This window comes from Monodelphis domestica, chromosome 4, assembly GCF_027887165.1.
Source record: "Monodelphis domestica isolate mMonDom1 chromosome 4, mMonDom1.pri, whole genome shotgun sequence".
In the NCBI taxonomy this organism is placed as follows: Eukaryota; Metazoa; Chordata; class Mammalia; order Didelphimorphia; family Didelphidae; genus Monodelphis; species Monodelphis domestica.
Window position 1 is genome coordinate 131829537 of NC_077230.1, and position 17870 is coordinate 131847406.

Below are 17870 nucleotides of genomic sequence, written 5' to 3' on the forward strand. Positions count from 1 at the left end.
AGAAACATTTCCCATTTTGATGTGAGAACTCGCCAGGATCAGAAATGGGAGGACCTCTACTCCAACCGTACTTAAGACTGCTTTAGGGGAAAAAACTCCTTGCTAAACAAAGAAAGTACTTGAATCCATGCTTATGGTGGGGCAAGGAGTTCTTTGAGCCAGGCCTGTTTTTAGAATTGATACAATGGGATGCTAGGTACCTAAAAGGGTCGGGCAAGTTTTCTCTTGATGAGATTAGTTGACTCAGCTGTGTTTTCACTGGTTCAGACTTACTGAGGACATTTGTCGACTTAGCAGGAATTCAGATGGGCAGTCCTTTGGAAAGCTTCTACAGTGATTGGTAGATGTAGGGACTTAGGGGAGGTGACATGGGAGAAAAACCCCTATATAAGAAAAAGCAGAATCTCTTGAAGATAGATCCTTTTGGAGAAATCTTTTTGGAGGATCTCTGATGAGGACCACTGAGATGGAGCTGTCACTAGAATCCTTGTTTAGTCAGACCTTGTGGTGAGTGTTAAAAAACTGACTGATTTCTCTCTTAAGGCTCAGGTCTAGGCCATATTGGCTTGAGGCCCTTCATACTTATTCCTTTCTTACTCTCTCTCTCTTTCTTTGATTACTCATTGTATTGTTAATTAAAATCTCTATAAAACCCAATTGACTTGGGTATTTGAATAATTGGGAATATTTCCCTGGTGACCACCTTATATTTGATTTAAAAACCAATACACTGTAGTGAAACATATTTCTGCGGTCAAATTTACTCACTCTCTCTTATATCTATCACAATTTATATCTTCCACCATTTTAACTCACTACAGTTTAAGACCTCAACCATTTTAAATCTCACAAAACCTTTTGGATACTGTGAAGATGGGATAAACTCTCCCCTGTCCATTTTTAGATTTAATCACCAGAAGCTTATACACCCCACTTACACTTGAGCAGGGGAGGTCTGTGACTCACGTATGTGATACTGAGTGACAAATTAGAATCCACTAACTGCCCTCTGGGCAGTCCTAAACAAAACTATAGACTATAATTTGTCCACATAAAAAGTAGAGGAAAGCACAGGAAGTGACACAAAGAAGCGTCTTTAAAAAGGAGTAACAACCTCCTGTGAGGGAGTTCTTTGTTCTTTAGAGTTCTGAGCATGAGTTGGAGGATGGTGAAGAATCTGCTTACTGGACCTGAGACTCTGTACTTCGTGAGATTGCTCTTAAATCTCTCCCTCTGAACTACCATGTGGGTGAGTGAAAAAGGCTGGCTCCTTTCCTGGATTTTCTGAAGGGGCTAGCCTCAGGAGAGGCCTCCCCTATTGAGAGAGGCTTCATGACTGAAGCTCTTGCTTTATTTATCCCTTGGCTCTCAGCCCAAGTCTGAGGCCCCTCCATGTGAGGACTAATTAGTCCTGCCTGGGTTGAGCCAGGGGTTGGGGCAAAATACTTAGTGTGTAGGTTAGATATCTTACCTATCCTCTCTCTGATTTCCTTACATTCACTCTTTCTGTATTTTTTAAATAAATTGCTAAAAAATCATTTGGAATTGATTAAATTCCTGACGATCCTATTCTTAAATAATCCAGTCCAACCCCTTACATTCTGGCCCTTAAAATACAAAGACAAAAATGAAGCAGTTCTAGCTAAAGTCACTTGCTATTTACTCAGGACATGATGAAGTTTGCTTGGTCTTCCAGTAAGTTCTTTTTTTTTTTTTAAACCCTTATCTTCTATCTTAAAATCGATACTAAGTATTGATTCTAAGGCAAGAGAGTGGTAAGGGTTAGGAAAATGGGTTTAAGTGACTTGTCCTGGGTCACATAGCTAGGAAATATATGGGGCCAAATTTGAACCCAGGACCTAGCTTTCAATCTACCTATCCCACTTGTCTCCATTAAATTCTTGCCACTTTAGGAAACTAGGACCAAAACCCCTTTAAAAAGAACTTGAGAGCAGCAGGTCAACAGTTCATAACAGTTGATATATATATATATTTTTTTAACTGCAAGACCTCAAACAGAGCTGGGTAACTCCCCTTGACAATAAGGTGGTACAATGGAAAAGGCCCTGGGTGTAGAGTCAGGGGAGAGAGGCTAAGAAACAAGTTTTAATCCTTACACAGTGTAACCTTGGAGCAAGGGACTCAACCTTTCTTGGCCTCAGTTTCTCATCTGCAATATGAGGGCATTGAACTAGATCAGAGGTACTTAACCTATGATCTGTGAACATTTTTGTCTTAATCCTTTGATAATCGGCTATCAATATAATTGGCTTCTTTTGTAATCCTATGTATTTCACTTTATGCATTTAAGAGCATTGTTCTGGGACAGCTAGGTAGCTCAGTAGATAGAGAGCCAGGCCTGGAGATAGGAGGTCCTGGGTTCAAATGTGACGTCAGCTACTTCCTAGCTGGGTGACCCTGGGCAAGTCACTTAGCCCCCATTACTTAGCCCTTACCACTCTTCTGCTTTGGAACAGATACTTATTATCAATTCTAAGACTGACAGTAAGGGTTTAAAAAACAAACAAGCAAGCAAAGAAGCATTGTTCTGAAAAGGATTTAACTAAACTATCAAAGGGACCCTTAATATAAAAAAGGTTCAGAATATCTGGGCTGGATGATCTCCTAAGTGCTCTATATAGTTATAGTTTATGCTCTACATTAATTTCTGTTGGTGTATTTGTTTACATCAAGTCTCTCCCTAAACTAATCCACCCTCCATTCAGCCACCAAAATGATTCCTTAAAGTGAAAGTTAAATCATGTCACTTTTCTTACTCCCACTCCAATGAACTCCAGTGGCTCCCTATTGCCTCCAGGATCAAATACAAACTGCTATTCTGGGTCCCTTCCTCACCTAGTCCCCTCCTACCTTTCCAGTCTTTTTCTTTTTTACCTTAAGACATTTTTTTTCCTTTAGAATCTTTTTCCATGGTTCCATGATTCATGATTCCCTCCCCCCTTCCCTCCCCTCTCCTGGAGCTGACTAGTAACTCCACTCGGTTGTAAATGTATCATTGTACAAAACCTATTTACATATTATTCATTTTTGCAGTAGAGTGATCCTTTAACATCAAAATCCCAATCATATCCATATTGAGCTACATGATCCATCCTGTTTTTCTTCTGCATTTCTGCTCCCACAGTTCTTTCTCTGGATGCAGATAGCGTTCTTTCTCATAAGTCCCTCAGTATTGTCCTGGATTATTGCATTGCTGCTAGTAAAGAAGTCCATTACATTCGATTGTGCCACAGTGTATCAGTCTCTGTGTATAATGTTTTCCTGGTTCTGCTCCTTCCCCTTTGCATCAATTCCTGGAGGACGTTCCAGTTCGCATCTTTCCAGTCTTTTTAAATCTTACTCCCTCCACCATATTCTTTGATTCAGTGACACAGTCCTCCTGTATGCCCCAAGATCAAGACATTCCTACCTTTCAGTTCCAGGCATTTTCTCTGGCTGTCCCCTCCTCCATTCTGCCTACTTACCTCCCTGGTTTCCTTTAAGTCCCAGCTAAAATGCCATCTTTTACAGGAAGCCTTTCCCAATACCTCTTAATTCTGGTACCTTCTCTCTGTTAATTGCTTCCTTTTTATCCAAATACAAGGCTTATTTATTTATACTTATTTGTTATTTTGTTTGTGTCTTATCTCCCAATTAGACTGGGAGTTTCCTGAGGTCCAGGACTCTCTTTTGCCTCTTTTTTTGCATCCCCTGCACTCTGCACACAGTAGGTAGTTACTGATTGATTGGCTAAGGTCGCTTTTAGCTCTAATTTCTGATCTCATGATTATTTAAAAACAGGAAGGCCAGTGCAGAATAGAGGCAGGTTGAAGTCAGAGTGGAGGCAGAACCCAGAAGTTGGGGCTCTGTGTCTGCACTGGATGCAGATCTTACATAAAGTTCCTGTTTCCTCTGATGTATCCAGCATGGACCTGGGCACATGGCAGGCTCTCAGTAAGTACTTAGGGATTGATCGATATTGAAGATATGCACTCAAACAGCACTAAGTACAAGACACTCTGTCAGCAGATCCTGTCCTGGATCCAGACCTGTGTGAGTAGGAAATCTCTGTGGTCAGTTCTTGAAAGCCTTGGGTCAGGCTGCCAGGCCCCACATGTCAGTGCATTAACACTTCTTAAAAGCAGAGCCACGAAGAAGGCCCAGCCTTGAGAGCACAGTCTAAGACCACAGCTATAAGCAGATGCCCTTGTGTGTGCATTTTATGGAGGAAAGTTGGGGTCCAGGAGAAAACGGCTTCCCTATTACAGGGAAGAGTAGCATAAATGCAGAAGGTACTGGAATAATCAGATGGCAGTTGGCAACACACGGCATGCTCATCAAAGATATCAGATGAGCTATTTTTTTTTTTACTTTTTAAAATTTTATTACTTACAGAAACAATTTTTGACAATTGTTTTCTGACTGTTATGATTCTGATTCTCTCTCTCCCTCCTCCCCTCCCAGTCTGATACACGTTATATCAGTACATTTATCCAATATGCATTTCCATATTCCCATCTCAATACTCTTTCATTATCTTGTTGGTGCTTTAAAAAAAAAAAGTCCTTACCTTCTGTCTTTAAATCAATACGGTATATTGGTTCTAAGACAGAAGAGCAGTAAAGACTAGTCAATAGGGGTTAAGTGACTTGCCCAGGGTCACACAGGAAGGAAGTGTCTCAGGCCAGATTTGAACCCAGGACTTCACATCTCTAGGCCTGGGTCTCAATCCACCGAGCCACCCAGCTGTCCCCTTGTTGGTATTTTTTAACAAAACACTGCAGCCATTTTCAGATATACATACCCTTTCACCTAACCAATAGGACTCACCCTTGTAACAAAGAAAACTACACGGTTTACATAATGACCACATTTATCAAAATATGGAACATTTAATCCCTTTGGAGATTCAGCCCCTATGCAGAGGACTAGAGTGTGTTTCATCAACTTTTCTGGAACTATTTCCAGTTAATCTGAATTTACTCTCTTTTAGTGATGATTGAATTCACACTATTTCAATCGTTATGCATATTGTTCTTTCAATCCCGCTTTCCTCTTTCAGCCTCAGTTCATACGAGTGTTTCCATGGTTCTCTGTGTTCTTCATATTCATCATTTCCTTAAATGGAATTAATATTCCATTACACGCACTCGCCACAATTTGTATAACCATTCTCCAAGTGATGGGAAATTTGATTTCAAAGGCTTTGCTGAAAGTGTTCCTATGAATGTAATGTTAGAACCTGTTTTGCATTATGCCTATGCATTCAGTCACCTCTATGGTGCTAACTCACCAATCTCTCACCCGTACCCTAGTTAGCACCATTACACCAATGCCATCTGCCTGCAAAGACTTCTCCACTTGGATATCCATCAGCATCTGAAACTCAACTCATTATATTTTCTCCAAAGCCCATCCAATTGCCACATTTTTCTATATCTGTCAAGGGAACCATCATCCTTCCTCTCACCCAAGTTCACCAGCCCAGAATTAGTTGTTATTTGCTTTTCTCTCAACCCCATACCTCACCAGTTGCCATGTATCATTATCTCTACAACATTTCTCCCATCCTGTTCCCTTCTTTTTCCTCACACAAACTCTATTCCCATTCAGAATGTCATCTTCTTTTACCAAAACAATTCCTTCATCTTCCTTATTTCTCTCCCTTCTTCTATTCTCCTCTTTTAGTTGATCTGGGCAGCTAAATGTTTCAATAGAGTGAAGGATCTGAAGACAGAAAGACCTGAATTCAAATCCTTCCTCAGACATTTACTTGCTGAGTGGGCAAGTCACTTAACCTCTCTTAACCTCAGTTTCCTCATCTGTAAAATAGAAACAATCATCAAACCTACCTCCCAGGGTTGTGAGGATAACATGAGATAACATTTGTAAAATTCTTTACAAACTTTAAAATGAAAGAGAAACAAATCTCACTGGAGAGATGTCTAACTATTCCTCCTTCATACACCTGCCAAAATAGTATCCCTGAAATGTGTCTGACTCTGTTATTCCATTATTCAAAAAATCTTTATTGACTCTTATTCCTTCCAGGAAAAAAAATATAAGATCCTCAGCCTGGCATTTAGAACATATCATAATCTGATTCACTTGAAGTTGTCTTATTTTTCTCCTCTTCAGGCATTCGCCAATCCAGTCAAACTAGTCTATCACCTGTTTCTGATATACAATATTCCTTTTCCCACTACCAAACTGTGGCCTGTCCACTTTCCTTAATTAACTCCCTGGCTGGCTTAATACATAGCTCAGATTCTGCCGCCTATATAACCCTTTTCCTGATTAAAACAACAGCTTGAAATTACTCTACACATTTTGTATTTTCTCATCTATGTACGGGTCATATTCCCTGTCCCCTCCAGTGGAAGGTAAGTCCCTTGAAGAGAGGGACTGCTTTGTGTTTTTATTTCATTGCCCAAGCACCTTGCACAGTGTTTTGGACATTGCAGAAGCTTAATAAAGAAAGACTCAGGGAATTGTCAAGAACAAATAAAAGCCAGAAAAAAATAGCAATAGGAAAGAAGAAATTCCACTTTGTCAAATGTCTTTTGTAAACCTAAAAATTAATAAATACTGATGATATTATCAATATAGACTATATTTATTTTTGCAGTAATTCACATTTAATAGTACTTTAAGGTTTTTACAATGAACTTTCCCTTACAATGTTGTGATGTAGGTAGTCTAAGTGTGATCATACCATTGAGAAGGCCTGAATTCAAATCATGCCTCAAATACTTTCTAGCTATGTGTCCCAGAGCAAGTCAACAAAGGCACATAATAGATGCCGACTGGACTTAACTTCTCTCAACCTCAGATTCCTCACCTATAAAATGAGAATAAGAATAGCACCTACCTCCCGTTGCTGTTCTTAAAATCAAATGAAATAGCATGTATACAATGTTTCACAAAACTTAAAGTGTTATACAAATAAGTCAGCAACTGTTATTAATTTGGGCCCTTCTAATTTTAAGTCCAGTACTTTTTTCATGGAACCAACCCTGCAACCCATTTTCTACCCATTCCAAAGATAATAAAATATTGATTTGTCCTATGTTTTCAGACAAAAACGTGGGCCACTGATGCAGTTAAGAAGGATTTGAATCAATATCCTTGTTAGGTAAGTTGGAACTTAATTGGCTAGTGGGGAAAATCCTAGCAAGGTTGGGAAGAAGGCAAATTTTAGGCTATGGAAAGGGATTTATTTTTTGCTTGGAGGAATTCAGGGGAAAGTCAGCCATATGGAAAGAGTTTAATGATTAAAAAGCAGAGACACATTGCTAAGAGACAGAGCTGAACATTTATAATTCATAAAGAGAATATTAATGTTCTGGAGGGAATGGAAGCACCTTTTCTTTGGGGGTCATCTAACTAACTAAGTATATCAGAAGAAGAGGGGACTGCAAAGCTCTCAGTGATCAGCTACAACTCACGTCTGTTCTCTGTACATAAACAGCTAGGCCACTGCCTTTATACATTAGTACAAGAGCACTAGGTAAGTTGGTCCTACTTACCATCCGTTATCAGAGCCCTGCTCGTCAGAACCTTTCCCAACATAAACTTTAACACAGCCAAGACACTGCATAAGATCCCACTTAAAATGGAAACACTGAACAGGAAATCATCCTGAAAAAGAAAATGGAAGATTTCAGCAAATCATTTGTCACTGTATCATAAACTAAATTAGTCTAAAATGTCAGCTAAAACAAGATATTCTAATTCCAAAATTGCAGAAATGGGTCAATAAAGCCAGTTCTCAGCTATCCAATTCAGTTCAATCAATTCATGAACAATGATTAACTGATACCTCTAAACTGTCTAGGGGACATACAAAGTTTAGGAAGATAAGGTTTCTAAAGTCATCAAATTTAAAATCTATTGAAGAATAGGAAGGTGGTGCCCAGATACCTATTATATCAAACAGATCATTGGTATTGGTATATAAAAATTGTGAAAGCATTTGTTATATGAGGACAATGGAGGAGGAGAGAAGTCAATAGAAAATACAAACTTGTATTTGTACTTTCCAGTGGAACTGCACACACATACACACATGCATGTGCATTTGAGTGCATGCACATGTTCCTTCCAAAAGGAGACAGCGTCTTGATATTTTTCCTGGTTAAGTCACAAACTTTCTGAGTCTTGGGAAGCTTATGCTACAAATTAGAGACAGGCAATGACCTATCTGAAATATTGATGCAAGTTTATTTTTTTATTTTTTTTAAACCCTCGCCTTCCATCTTGGAGTCAATACTATGTATTGGTTCTGAGGCAGAAGAGTGGTAAGGGCTAGGCAATAGGGGTCAAGTGACTTGCCCAGGGTCACACAGTTGGGAAGTATCTGAGGCCAGATTTGAACCCAGGTCCTCCCATCTCTAGGCTTGGCTCTCAATCCACTGAGCTACCCAGCTGCCCCCTTGATGCAAGTTTAAAATGAGTTGATGGTTAAAAGAACAATGGTCAGGACAATAGAAGCAAATTAGCCACTTATTAAACAGTGTTTCTGGATGAATAAATCACCAGACAGATAGTCCATATGCAGATACTTGCAAATTTGTGTTCCTTAGAGGTATATAATAGCCCAAGGGCCCCAAAGTGCCCAGACATCTATCTATATTCACCAAGGGGTTAATTATAGATGGAGGTGCTACATCACCCAAGTTTCCCCTGAATTCATAATGTAGTTGAGCTTGACTACAGCATGTAAATTGAGTTTTTTTTAAGGATCCAAAAATAAAATCTGCTACTGACATTATCTCAACACTTAAAATAAACTTTTACCTTATCATGACAAGCAAATGCGTCATGTCTTATGCAACAGCAGTAATTTTCCCCTGACACTGGGACCCAGCTGGGGCAAACCAGGCCCCAAAGTCCAAACAACTCTTGGCATTAGGATTTCCATTCATAATTATTATTGATTCTCTATTTTTCCAAATCAACAGAAACTAAAAAAATAACCAGGCGTTTGACAAACCACTATTGATTGACTGAAATAGGAAACTTGATTGTATCTGTACCAAAGGGAAGAGATTCTGTGATTCTGTAAACATTTTACCACCAGAAATCACCATTATAATTGAGAAAAGAGGAAGAGGTTCAGAAATGATGAAAGAAAAAGTTAAAAGAAAGGGAAAGGAAAGAAATGACAGAGGGGGACGTGTTGATAAATAAAAAAGAAAGAAGACAACCACTGATTTATTCAGTCACAAAGAAAAAATAACAGATAAAATATTTATTAAGCCCTTACTAGCTACAAGGCAAATATAAATAAAAACAAACAGTTCCTACCCTAAAGGATCTTACTGCCTAGGGAGACAATACCTAAAGGGAAACATAGTGGGAGGAAGGTTAGAAACAGACTAGAATTGAGCATGGCTAATCTGGGTGCTTCCTCAAATGGAGATTATGGGCAGGAAAATGCAGTTGGAGGAGGAAGCCACAGGAAGGGGGCCAGGTGGAGAAGACAGCTGGGGTGAAAATGGAAAAGACCATAGAGTCAAGAGTGTGTCCAGGTTAGAAATCAACAATGAATATGAGTAATACAGAAATTTGAGATGACTTCTATGTACTGATATATAGTGAAGAAAACAGAAGTAAATATAATATACCCAATGCCTACAATAACACAAAAATATTAAAATATATCAGAATTCAGATTCATGTAATGACAAATCTTAATTCCAGAGGACTGATAAAACATATGTGCTTCTTTTGAGAGAAAGGCAATAGAAGATGGAATGCTACATCCGTTTGTCAAAAACAATGACTAAGTCATTTTATTTGGCTTATTTCTCTCTGTTGTGGGAAGGGGCGCTGAAGGGAGGTGGTATTGGGAAGTGATAGTGATACCAAAAAAAATCATCATTTAAGGAAAAAGAGAAAAGGTCCCACAACCCTGAGGGAAGGGGGCACAGACAACAAGCACATGAACCAATTTGTGAATAATTAAAATCGACTTGAAGCAAGATCAAGCCAGAATGAGTCCAAGTTAAGCATTATGGCAATGAGGCTTTCAGAAACCTTGACCAATCACTTTATTACTGAGTTAAATAGTCCTTGGACATGCCACATCCTCAGGGCACAATACAACACTCCTAATTTAGAAAAACACAGTTTTTGTATCCGCAAGACTATGATATGGTGACTAAGTCTAAGTTTCCAATCTTCGTATCCTTCATGGTGTCCCATATTTTGTTGTCCCTTCAGGCCAACAGCTGTACATTGGGTTGCCGTCTCAGAGAATAGTCCATGATGACCCCGATATATTTTTCTCTCTTAAATGATAACTCAGAGGCCTTAAGTCATCAGTGCCTGGTCTGTGAAAATGAACATCCTAAATCAGCTGAGAAATATAAGGAGATGTAGACATATTAGACTCAGTCTAGATTGCTCTAAATAGCCATTGCTTTGTAGCAATAGACTCTAACTGTAGCCTTTCAGGCAAGGTTAGCCCAGGCAAACCACACAGTGAGGTCAAATGGAATTCTTTTTTTCTAAGAGAAGTATACAAACACGAAAGCGAAACGGTTTAAGACAAATTTAAGATTAATGGGAGATAAATCCATTAAAGATTATTTCAGGAATTCAAAGAGTGTTTGTTACCTATTTGTCACCCTTATAAATTGACATCATAAAGGAAATACTTTGTAATTACTTAGGCATGGTAGTGATGGTCAGTGAAAGCTAGCATGAGTTCAATGACGAGAAGTCACTTCAGACTAACTTCATTTCCTTTTCCTTTTTTTTAAAATTTAGATAGGTCAGAGATATCATACAATCATGACTCAGTTGAATTCCAGTAAGGTTTTTGGCACAGCTTTTTACAATATCCCAATGGAAAAGCTGAAGAGAGATGAGATGAATGATAGCACAATTAATTGGATTTAGAACTGATTAAGTGATTCATTCACTAATAAATGTCTTTTGGCTCTGCAATCAATCTGATCTCTAGTAACCTGTCTCAAGGCTCTGTTCTTGCTACTGCTTTGCTCAACATTTTTTTTTCCATTGACTTTAGGACATAGACTATATATTTACCAAAATATTCAGATGGCATAGAGGTAGAAAGGATATTATAGCTAGTAAAAATAAATCTGACTCAAAAACAATTTTAATCAGTTAGACTACTGGGCTGAATTAACTAAGAAAACAGACAAAGAATCAACTTAATTAGAATAAATTTGATATATGTGGAAGGAAACAGGAAGGAAACAAAATTTTATTAGGTACCTACTATGTGTCAAGTACTTTACAAATATTATGTCATTTGATCCTCACATCACTGGGGGGGGGCGTAAGTTGCTATTATTATCCCCATTTTACTGTTGAAGGAACTGAGGCAGAGGTTAATATAGAGTCACACAACTAGCAAGTGTCTAAGGCCAGATATGTACTTGGTTCTTCCTGACTGCAGGCCCTTGTACTATTGAGCTGCCTCAATACAAATACAAAGATTTGCATTTTGGTTCAAAAATTAAATTTCACAAGCAAAGAATCAGGAAGCTGCTAATAGATAGTGTGTGCAAATTCTTAATTACTTTGCCCTGGTGAGTTTGGAGCAGTAATGAGTGAGACTCACAAAGTCTGAGACTGCCCTCACCATCTCCTTCTTTCCCTTCCTTTCTCTACTTTGCCTATTTTATCAGTATTTTATACCTGCACACTAATAGTCTTGGACTGTTGAAAACAGTTTTGGGGAGTGCCTAGAATTTGGTTTCTTTATTTTGAGCATTGAATTTATTTAACATGATGTGTTAAAAACTTACTTTTGTAAAGCAAAAAACAAAAACAAAAACAAAAAACAAAAACAAAACTTGGAGATTTTAGTGGACAACAAGCTTAAAATAAATCAGTAGTATATGATAAAATTATATGTAGCAGTCCAGCCCATATGTATAATTAAGATGTAAGGATTACACAATCCTTTTTTTTTTTTTACACAATTGGATTACACAATGGACACATGGCCATTCTTACGCATTCTTACTTTGCTAAGGTAAAGGCATGAAACTTAGATCCCTTTGTCTTATCCACACTGGGATAAACTCCACCTTTACCTTGTTGGAATCTACACCTGAACCAATCGCAATACACTCTGTATTCATGATTATGTATTACGCATCTTTGCATATCAAAAACATTAAAAAGAGCAGCCCACAGACACCTCCTCTCTCTTGGATCTCACGACTTGTCTAACACTGTCTCTCCCTCTTCTTCTCTCCCCTCTCTCTCACCTGGGACCTGGCCTTTGGCCAGGCACTTTCTTTTTTCAATGCTATTACCTAGCTCTTTCTAAATCATCCTATTATCTACACCCTATTCTCTCAGCCATAGGGTTCAGGGTTCGTAGGGTTCGTGCTTGGGAAACTAGCCTAAGGAACCCAGGCTAATTTCTCAGCTAAGCTTTATCATTTCTCTGACCTGAGTGGTGTTAATTTTGGGCTACTGGATGTGTTCTTTCCTTTGAGATTTCCAGTGGTTGGAGTTGTGCTGTGGACTCCATTAAAATCAATCCGGCTTGGTTTCTGACTCAATTCTGCCATCTCCCGGCTCCGTCTCGCCCTTTGTGGAATTTAAACTACTATCCTTTCTCTCTTCTTGTGGCATTCGTGGGCAAGTGCCACATTATAACTTATTTTTATAGCATTCCTTTGATGTAGATAGTGCAAGTATTATCTATATTGTAGATGCTGTTCAGAGCAGCTAAATGACTTATTCCAGTCACAAAACTAATGTATGTCTGAGCTGAAAAATAATACCCAAGTTTCCTGAGTTGGTGTCCAAATTATTTTCCATTCCATCAAACTAATGTTAAGTCTAAACCTGAAACTGGGCCATCAACAATCTGAAGCTCATCCAAAGATAAGGATCCTAGTAACCATGACCACACAGCTAATAATATTAATTATTATAGGAGCTATGGATATTTACCTGGAAAATGAGGTAGCCTATCACACATTATACTATTTGCAAATGCCTATAGAGCTATGCTGAGGAAGAGAGATTGGCCTAAGAGGGAAAAAACCAATAAGTTACATTCTCATAGTTACATTGTCATAAAATTTAGTGTCTCTTTTTTTTTTTACTTCAGCTGATGCATAATAGATTCTGTTTGAGTCCCTTATTTTAACTATGTCTGTAACTTTATATTTCAAATGTGTTTCTTTTCAACAACATATTGTTGGGTGCTGATTTTCATCTGTTCTGTTATCTTCTTTCATTTTATGGGTGAGTTAAATCCCATTCACATTCACAGTTCTGATTGCTAACTGTGTATTCTTCTCCATCCAATTCTCTATACTTAACATTCTCTTTCTTACCCTGTCTCCTCCTTAAGAGTGTTTTGTTTTTGGCCACTGCGTCCCTTAGTATACCCTCTCTTCTTACCTTCTCCTCCTTTATCTTAGTCCCTTTACCTCTTCATTTCCTCCTGGGTAAGACAAATTATTGTACTATGAGTACATATAGTCTCCCCACCTTTACCAGTTCAGAGAGAGTGAGATTCAAATATTGCTGATTTCTTCCTCCCTTGCCATTTTCCTCTTTATTATATAAACACTTCCTCAAACACCTCGTGTCTATGGAAAAAAATTTCCCACACAGAATTCAGTTTGGCATATTTTTATGTTATTGTGGAAGAGGTTTGGGGGGAGCTGAGGCAAGGCTGTCAACTTTTCAGTCCACCATCATAATACTATCCTCCATAAAATGTAGTATTCATACATGGACACATCACATCAGGCATAGTTTTGACCAGTGCACATTGCACTGACTTTTTGGGTGACCATATAACACCACTGGTTCATATTGCACTCTTAGCCCACTGTAATAAAGCCCCAAATCTTTATAAAATTGAACCACTGACTACTTATATCACTCTATATCTTATATTTTGAAGATGATTTTCCAAACTCATTTAGGACTTCATATATCCCTTTTAAAATTAATGCTATTAGATTTAGCCCAATGTTCTAGTCTATCTAGATCTTTTTGAATCTAACATGTTAGCAATCATTGTCATCTTTGTGTCACCTATACTTTTAATGTCATGGAGAGTCATATTTTGGATTACAATAAGGGAAGACTTCCTCACAATTAGAACCAACTAGATAAGGAAAAGGATAATGAGCTCCCTATCACAAGAGTTATTCAATCAAAAGTTGGAAAAACACTCATTGAGAATGGTATGGAAGGAATTCAGGCATCAGGTATACACTAGGACTGGAAGAGGCCCTCCAACTTTAAAAGACTATGATTCTGTCATCACTTTGAAAGGAAGAATTCCAGGCTTCAGTCAGTCATTCACTGCAAAGTGAATTGTGCTATGTGCTAGAAGAGATCCAAATATAATTGAGATTATAACCTACTTGAAATACCATCACATACATAGTTTACAATCCAGTTGGAATTAACACTTTGGTCCATTAGTTACATTGTCAAAAAAACCCAACAACTTTTCAAGTCATAAGAAACCATCTCCACCAATTATGGGACAAAGAACTTTCCGATCTAGGTCATACTTAAACTCTTTCCCCTGGGTTATTTCTATCGGGGGCTCTTTTCCCCCAGCAAATACTGGAGCAATGCCTGGCCTCTCATTAGAAGATCAAAGGTTGAGTCAATTATGGCACCTGAACTGAGGCTTGTCAGAAAGCAACTCATCAACTCGCATGGTACCAAAAGATAATAATCCAGAATCTCCACAGTGATTTATAGCTCTGAAGTAACAGAGGGCCTTAACTCTAAGCAAAGTTATGGCAGTACCAAAAGGCTATTTTCATAGATTGTCATTTTTATGATTTTCCATGTCAAAAAAGAAATGTGACAACTTACTGCTAGGCTCTAAGTAACATGCAGGTGGTCCTATTTACACAGAGATACCAGAATCTATTATTAGCATGAGTAGAATGTCCAAAAAAAAAAATCTCAAGTCAACCAATGCAACAAGTTAATAGAGGACGGATCTCCTTCAGACAGTCAAGTATCCAAAGTACACTTATTTAATTCCAATATGCAAAGAGTTATTAACCACCTACTATGTGCAAAATATTGTACTGGGATATAGAGACCCCAAGATCATAGCCATAACCTTTTCCTTCAAAGCATATACCATCTAGTGTAAAAGAAGTACAGGAAAAACAATAGGCACATTAGTATCTGAAAAGTGCAAGAGAAGGATCCAAATTGTTTCTGAGAGAATGAAGAAAGGAGAAAGCACCTCCTCTGAAGGAAAATCGAATCATTAACTTTTCTTCACTTGAATCAACCTTTCACATTGCTGGTGGGTGATCTTATTAATTAATAATGTTCTTCCCATTACATCAAAACCCTTCTCACCACCAACCCTTCAGTGATGGCTGAGTGAAGAGTAGAATGATATTGTAAACAGAAACAGGGAAGATAGAATGAGAGGCACATTTAGGATGGCAGGATAGGGAGAGTTGGGTTGGGTTTCGGAGTATGGGTGGAAATGTCCAAGAGGCAGTTGAGAGTTCAAGTTAAAAACCCTGCAAATAGGTGAAAGAGATACAGATCAGAATCCAGGGTTCATTTGTATATCCCTCATATTTGAACAATGCACTGCACTCAGAGGGCTCCGAATTAGAAGGAATAGCAAAGATCATCTAGTTCAACTCATAGCCAAACAATAATGTACTTAACACTATGCCAAATATAAGTGGTCATCCAGCCATTGCTTGAACATCTCCAGGGAGGAAGGATGCTGAGGTAGGACATCCCTCTTTGTGATAGCTCAATTGACTTTTTTCTTATATGCAGTCTGTTTACTTCTTGGCAACTTTCACATATTGCTATTGAATTCTTCCTTCAGGTACAAAAAACAAGACCAATAAAACTTCCACATGGTAGCCTTTCAAATTTATGATGACAGTGTTCATAATCTTCCCTAATCTCTCCTCCAAGTTAAACAAGTCCAATTCTTTCAAGAAATCTCCATATGCCACAAGTTAATGACCCTTCACTATCCTTGTTCCCTCTCTGGATGCTCTCTGGGTCAATTGATGTCATTCCTAAAATGCAGTAACTAGAGCTGAACACAACATGCAAGTCAGACTGCATTTAATCTCTAGGTGGTCATCTGACATCATTGGTTCACATTGATTTCAATGTCTTTTTTTTTTTAATGAACTGATGGAAGGCAGAGGGGTGGCTCAGGGGATTGAGAGCCAGGCCCAGAGATAATAAGTCCTAGATTCAAATCTGACCTTAGAAACTGCCTAGCTCTGTGACCCTGGGTAAGTCACTTAACTCCCATTGCTTAGCCCTTCTCATTCGTCAGCCTTGGAACCAATACATAGTATTAGTTCTTAGAAGAAAGGTAAGGGCTTTTTATTTTAAATGAACTGGCAACTATCTATACTTTACTGCATCTCATATTTGTGAAGGTGATCTCTTGAAGTCAGGTTTAGGACTTCACATTTACCTCTCTAAAAAATGAACATTATCTATAATTTTTTGAATCCTGACTTCCTCATAACAAAAATTAGATGACCCTACCAACTTTGTGTCACATATAAATTTAATAAGCACACCACCTATGTTTTTATAGGTGAATTTTTCCTTTGTCTTTAGCTTGTCACCAATCTATTCATTTTGAGCTTCAGTACTTCTGATACAGGACTATGCCACACCTTTGTTTTCATGCCCCATTACCTGTCTTTATTCCCATCTTCTGCATATGTCTATAAGAAATCTAAGGTGCAAAGAATTAAAGGCAAAGTACCTGCTCATTTTTTGACAAATGGCTAAAATATTGTGGCAGATGGATGTCATAGAATAAGGAATAATGAATAGGAGAATATCAAGAAACACAGAAAGCTTTACAGAATCAGATACAGAATGAAATAAACTGTGCCATTTAAACAATATGCACAATGATATACAATAATACAACATTGAAAAGGAAAAGAGCAACCACAAAACAACCAAAAGTAAATGTCACAACATCATTTTAAAAAGCCATGCATGCATGGCACAAAAAATATTGAGAAGACACCCCTCTCCTTTTGTCATGGTGAGGTATATTGCTGGACTTTTTTTTAATCAGTTTTGGATTTTTGTGCTAATTTTTTATCTCCTCATTTCTTTTCAAAATTTTGTCATGTTATATTGGATGGCCCTCTGGAAAGAAGAGATGGATCCTGGGAGAAATTCTGATGATGTAGAAAACAAAATATGTCAATAAAAATATATTTTAAAAATATAAGGTCATCCATGAATGTGACCTTAACAAACACATCATCATCATTAGATAACAAGCAATTTCTTCCTCACCAAAATTGCTTTCCTTTGTCTTTATTCTTAAAAGTGTCCCATTATTTCCTAGGCTTCCATTTCCTGCAGGTCCTTAGACCATAAGATCCTACTTTTCTACTTTCCTAAGCATGTAAAATCTGGTGTCCCATAACCTTAGATGGATGTCAGACTATACCCAACTTGCTACTCATCTAACACAAATTCTAAGCGACAATAGTTGCTTCTTTCTAGGTCTCCATTATTCCCACTGGTGGAAAATATCCCTCCTTTTGGCGAAAATTGTAGTGATCTAAATTCCCGAGAAACTGTATTTCTTAGTTTTAAAATAATTTTTTATTTGACTGGTCAAGGTATCCTAATTGTGGTCAAATGGAATCTCTCAATCTAAATTATAAGACAAACAGAAACTCCTGGTCCAAGAACCTATCTGTATTTTTGGGAGCTCATTATTCAGCTCCTCCATTGAACAGCCCATGATTCCTCTAACTGTCAATAAGCTAATTAGGAGGTAGTCCATCAGAACTTCAGCCCTTCCCCCAACTGATAGGTGAAGTTTCACACATATACCAGAAAAG

General features: G+C 38.0%; 1 protein-coding gene across 1 annotated transcript in view; it reads right to left on the reverse strand.

Annotated features, from left to right (window-relative positions):
* The window catches only part of TMEM163 (transmembrane protein 163), a 264900-nt gene that overhangs the window by 21007 nt on the left and 226023 nt on the right, over positions 1–17870 (reverse strand). Inside the window, exon 6 of the mRNA XM_001369698.4 lies at positions 7530–7641. Within this exon, the coding sequence (XP_001369735.1) occupies positions 7530–7641 (112 nt within the window). The remainder of the gene's footprint in view (positions 1–7529; positions 7642–17870) is intronic.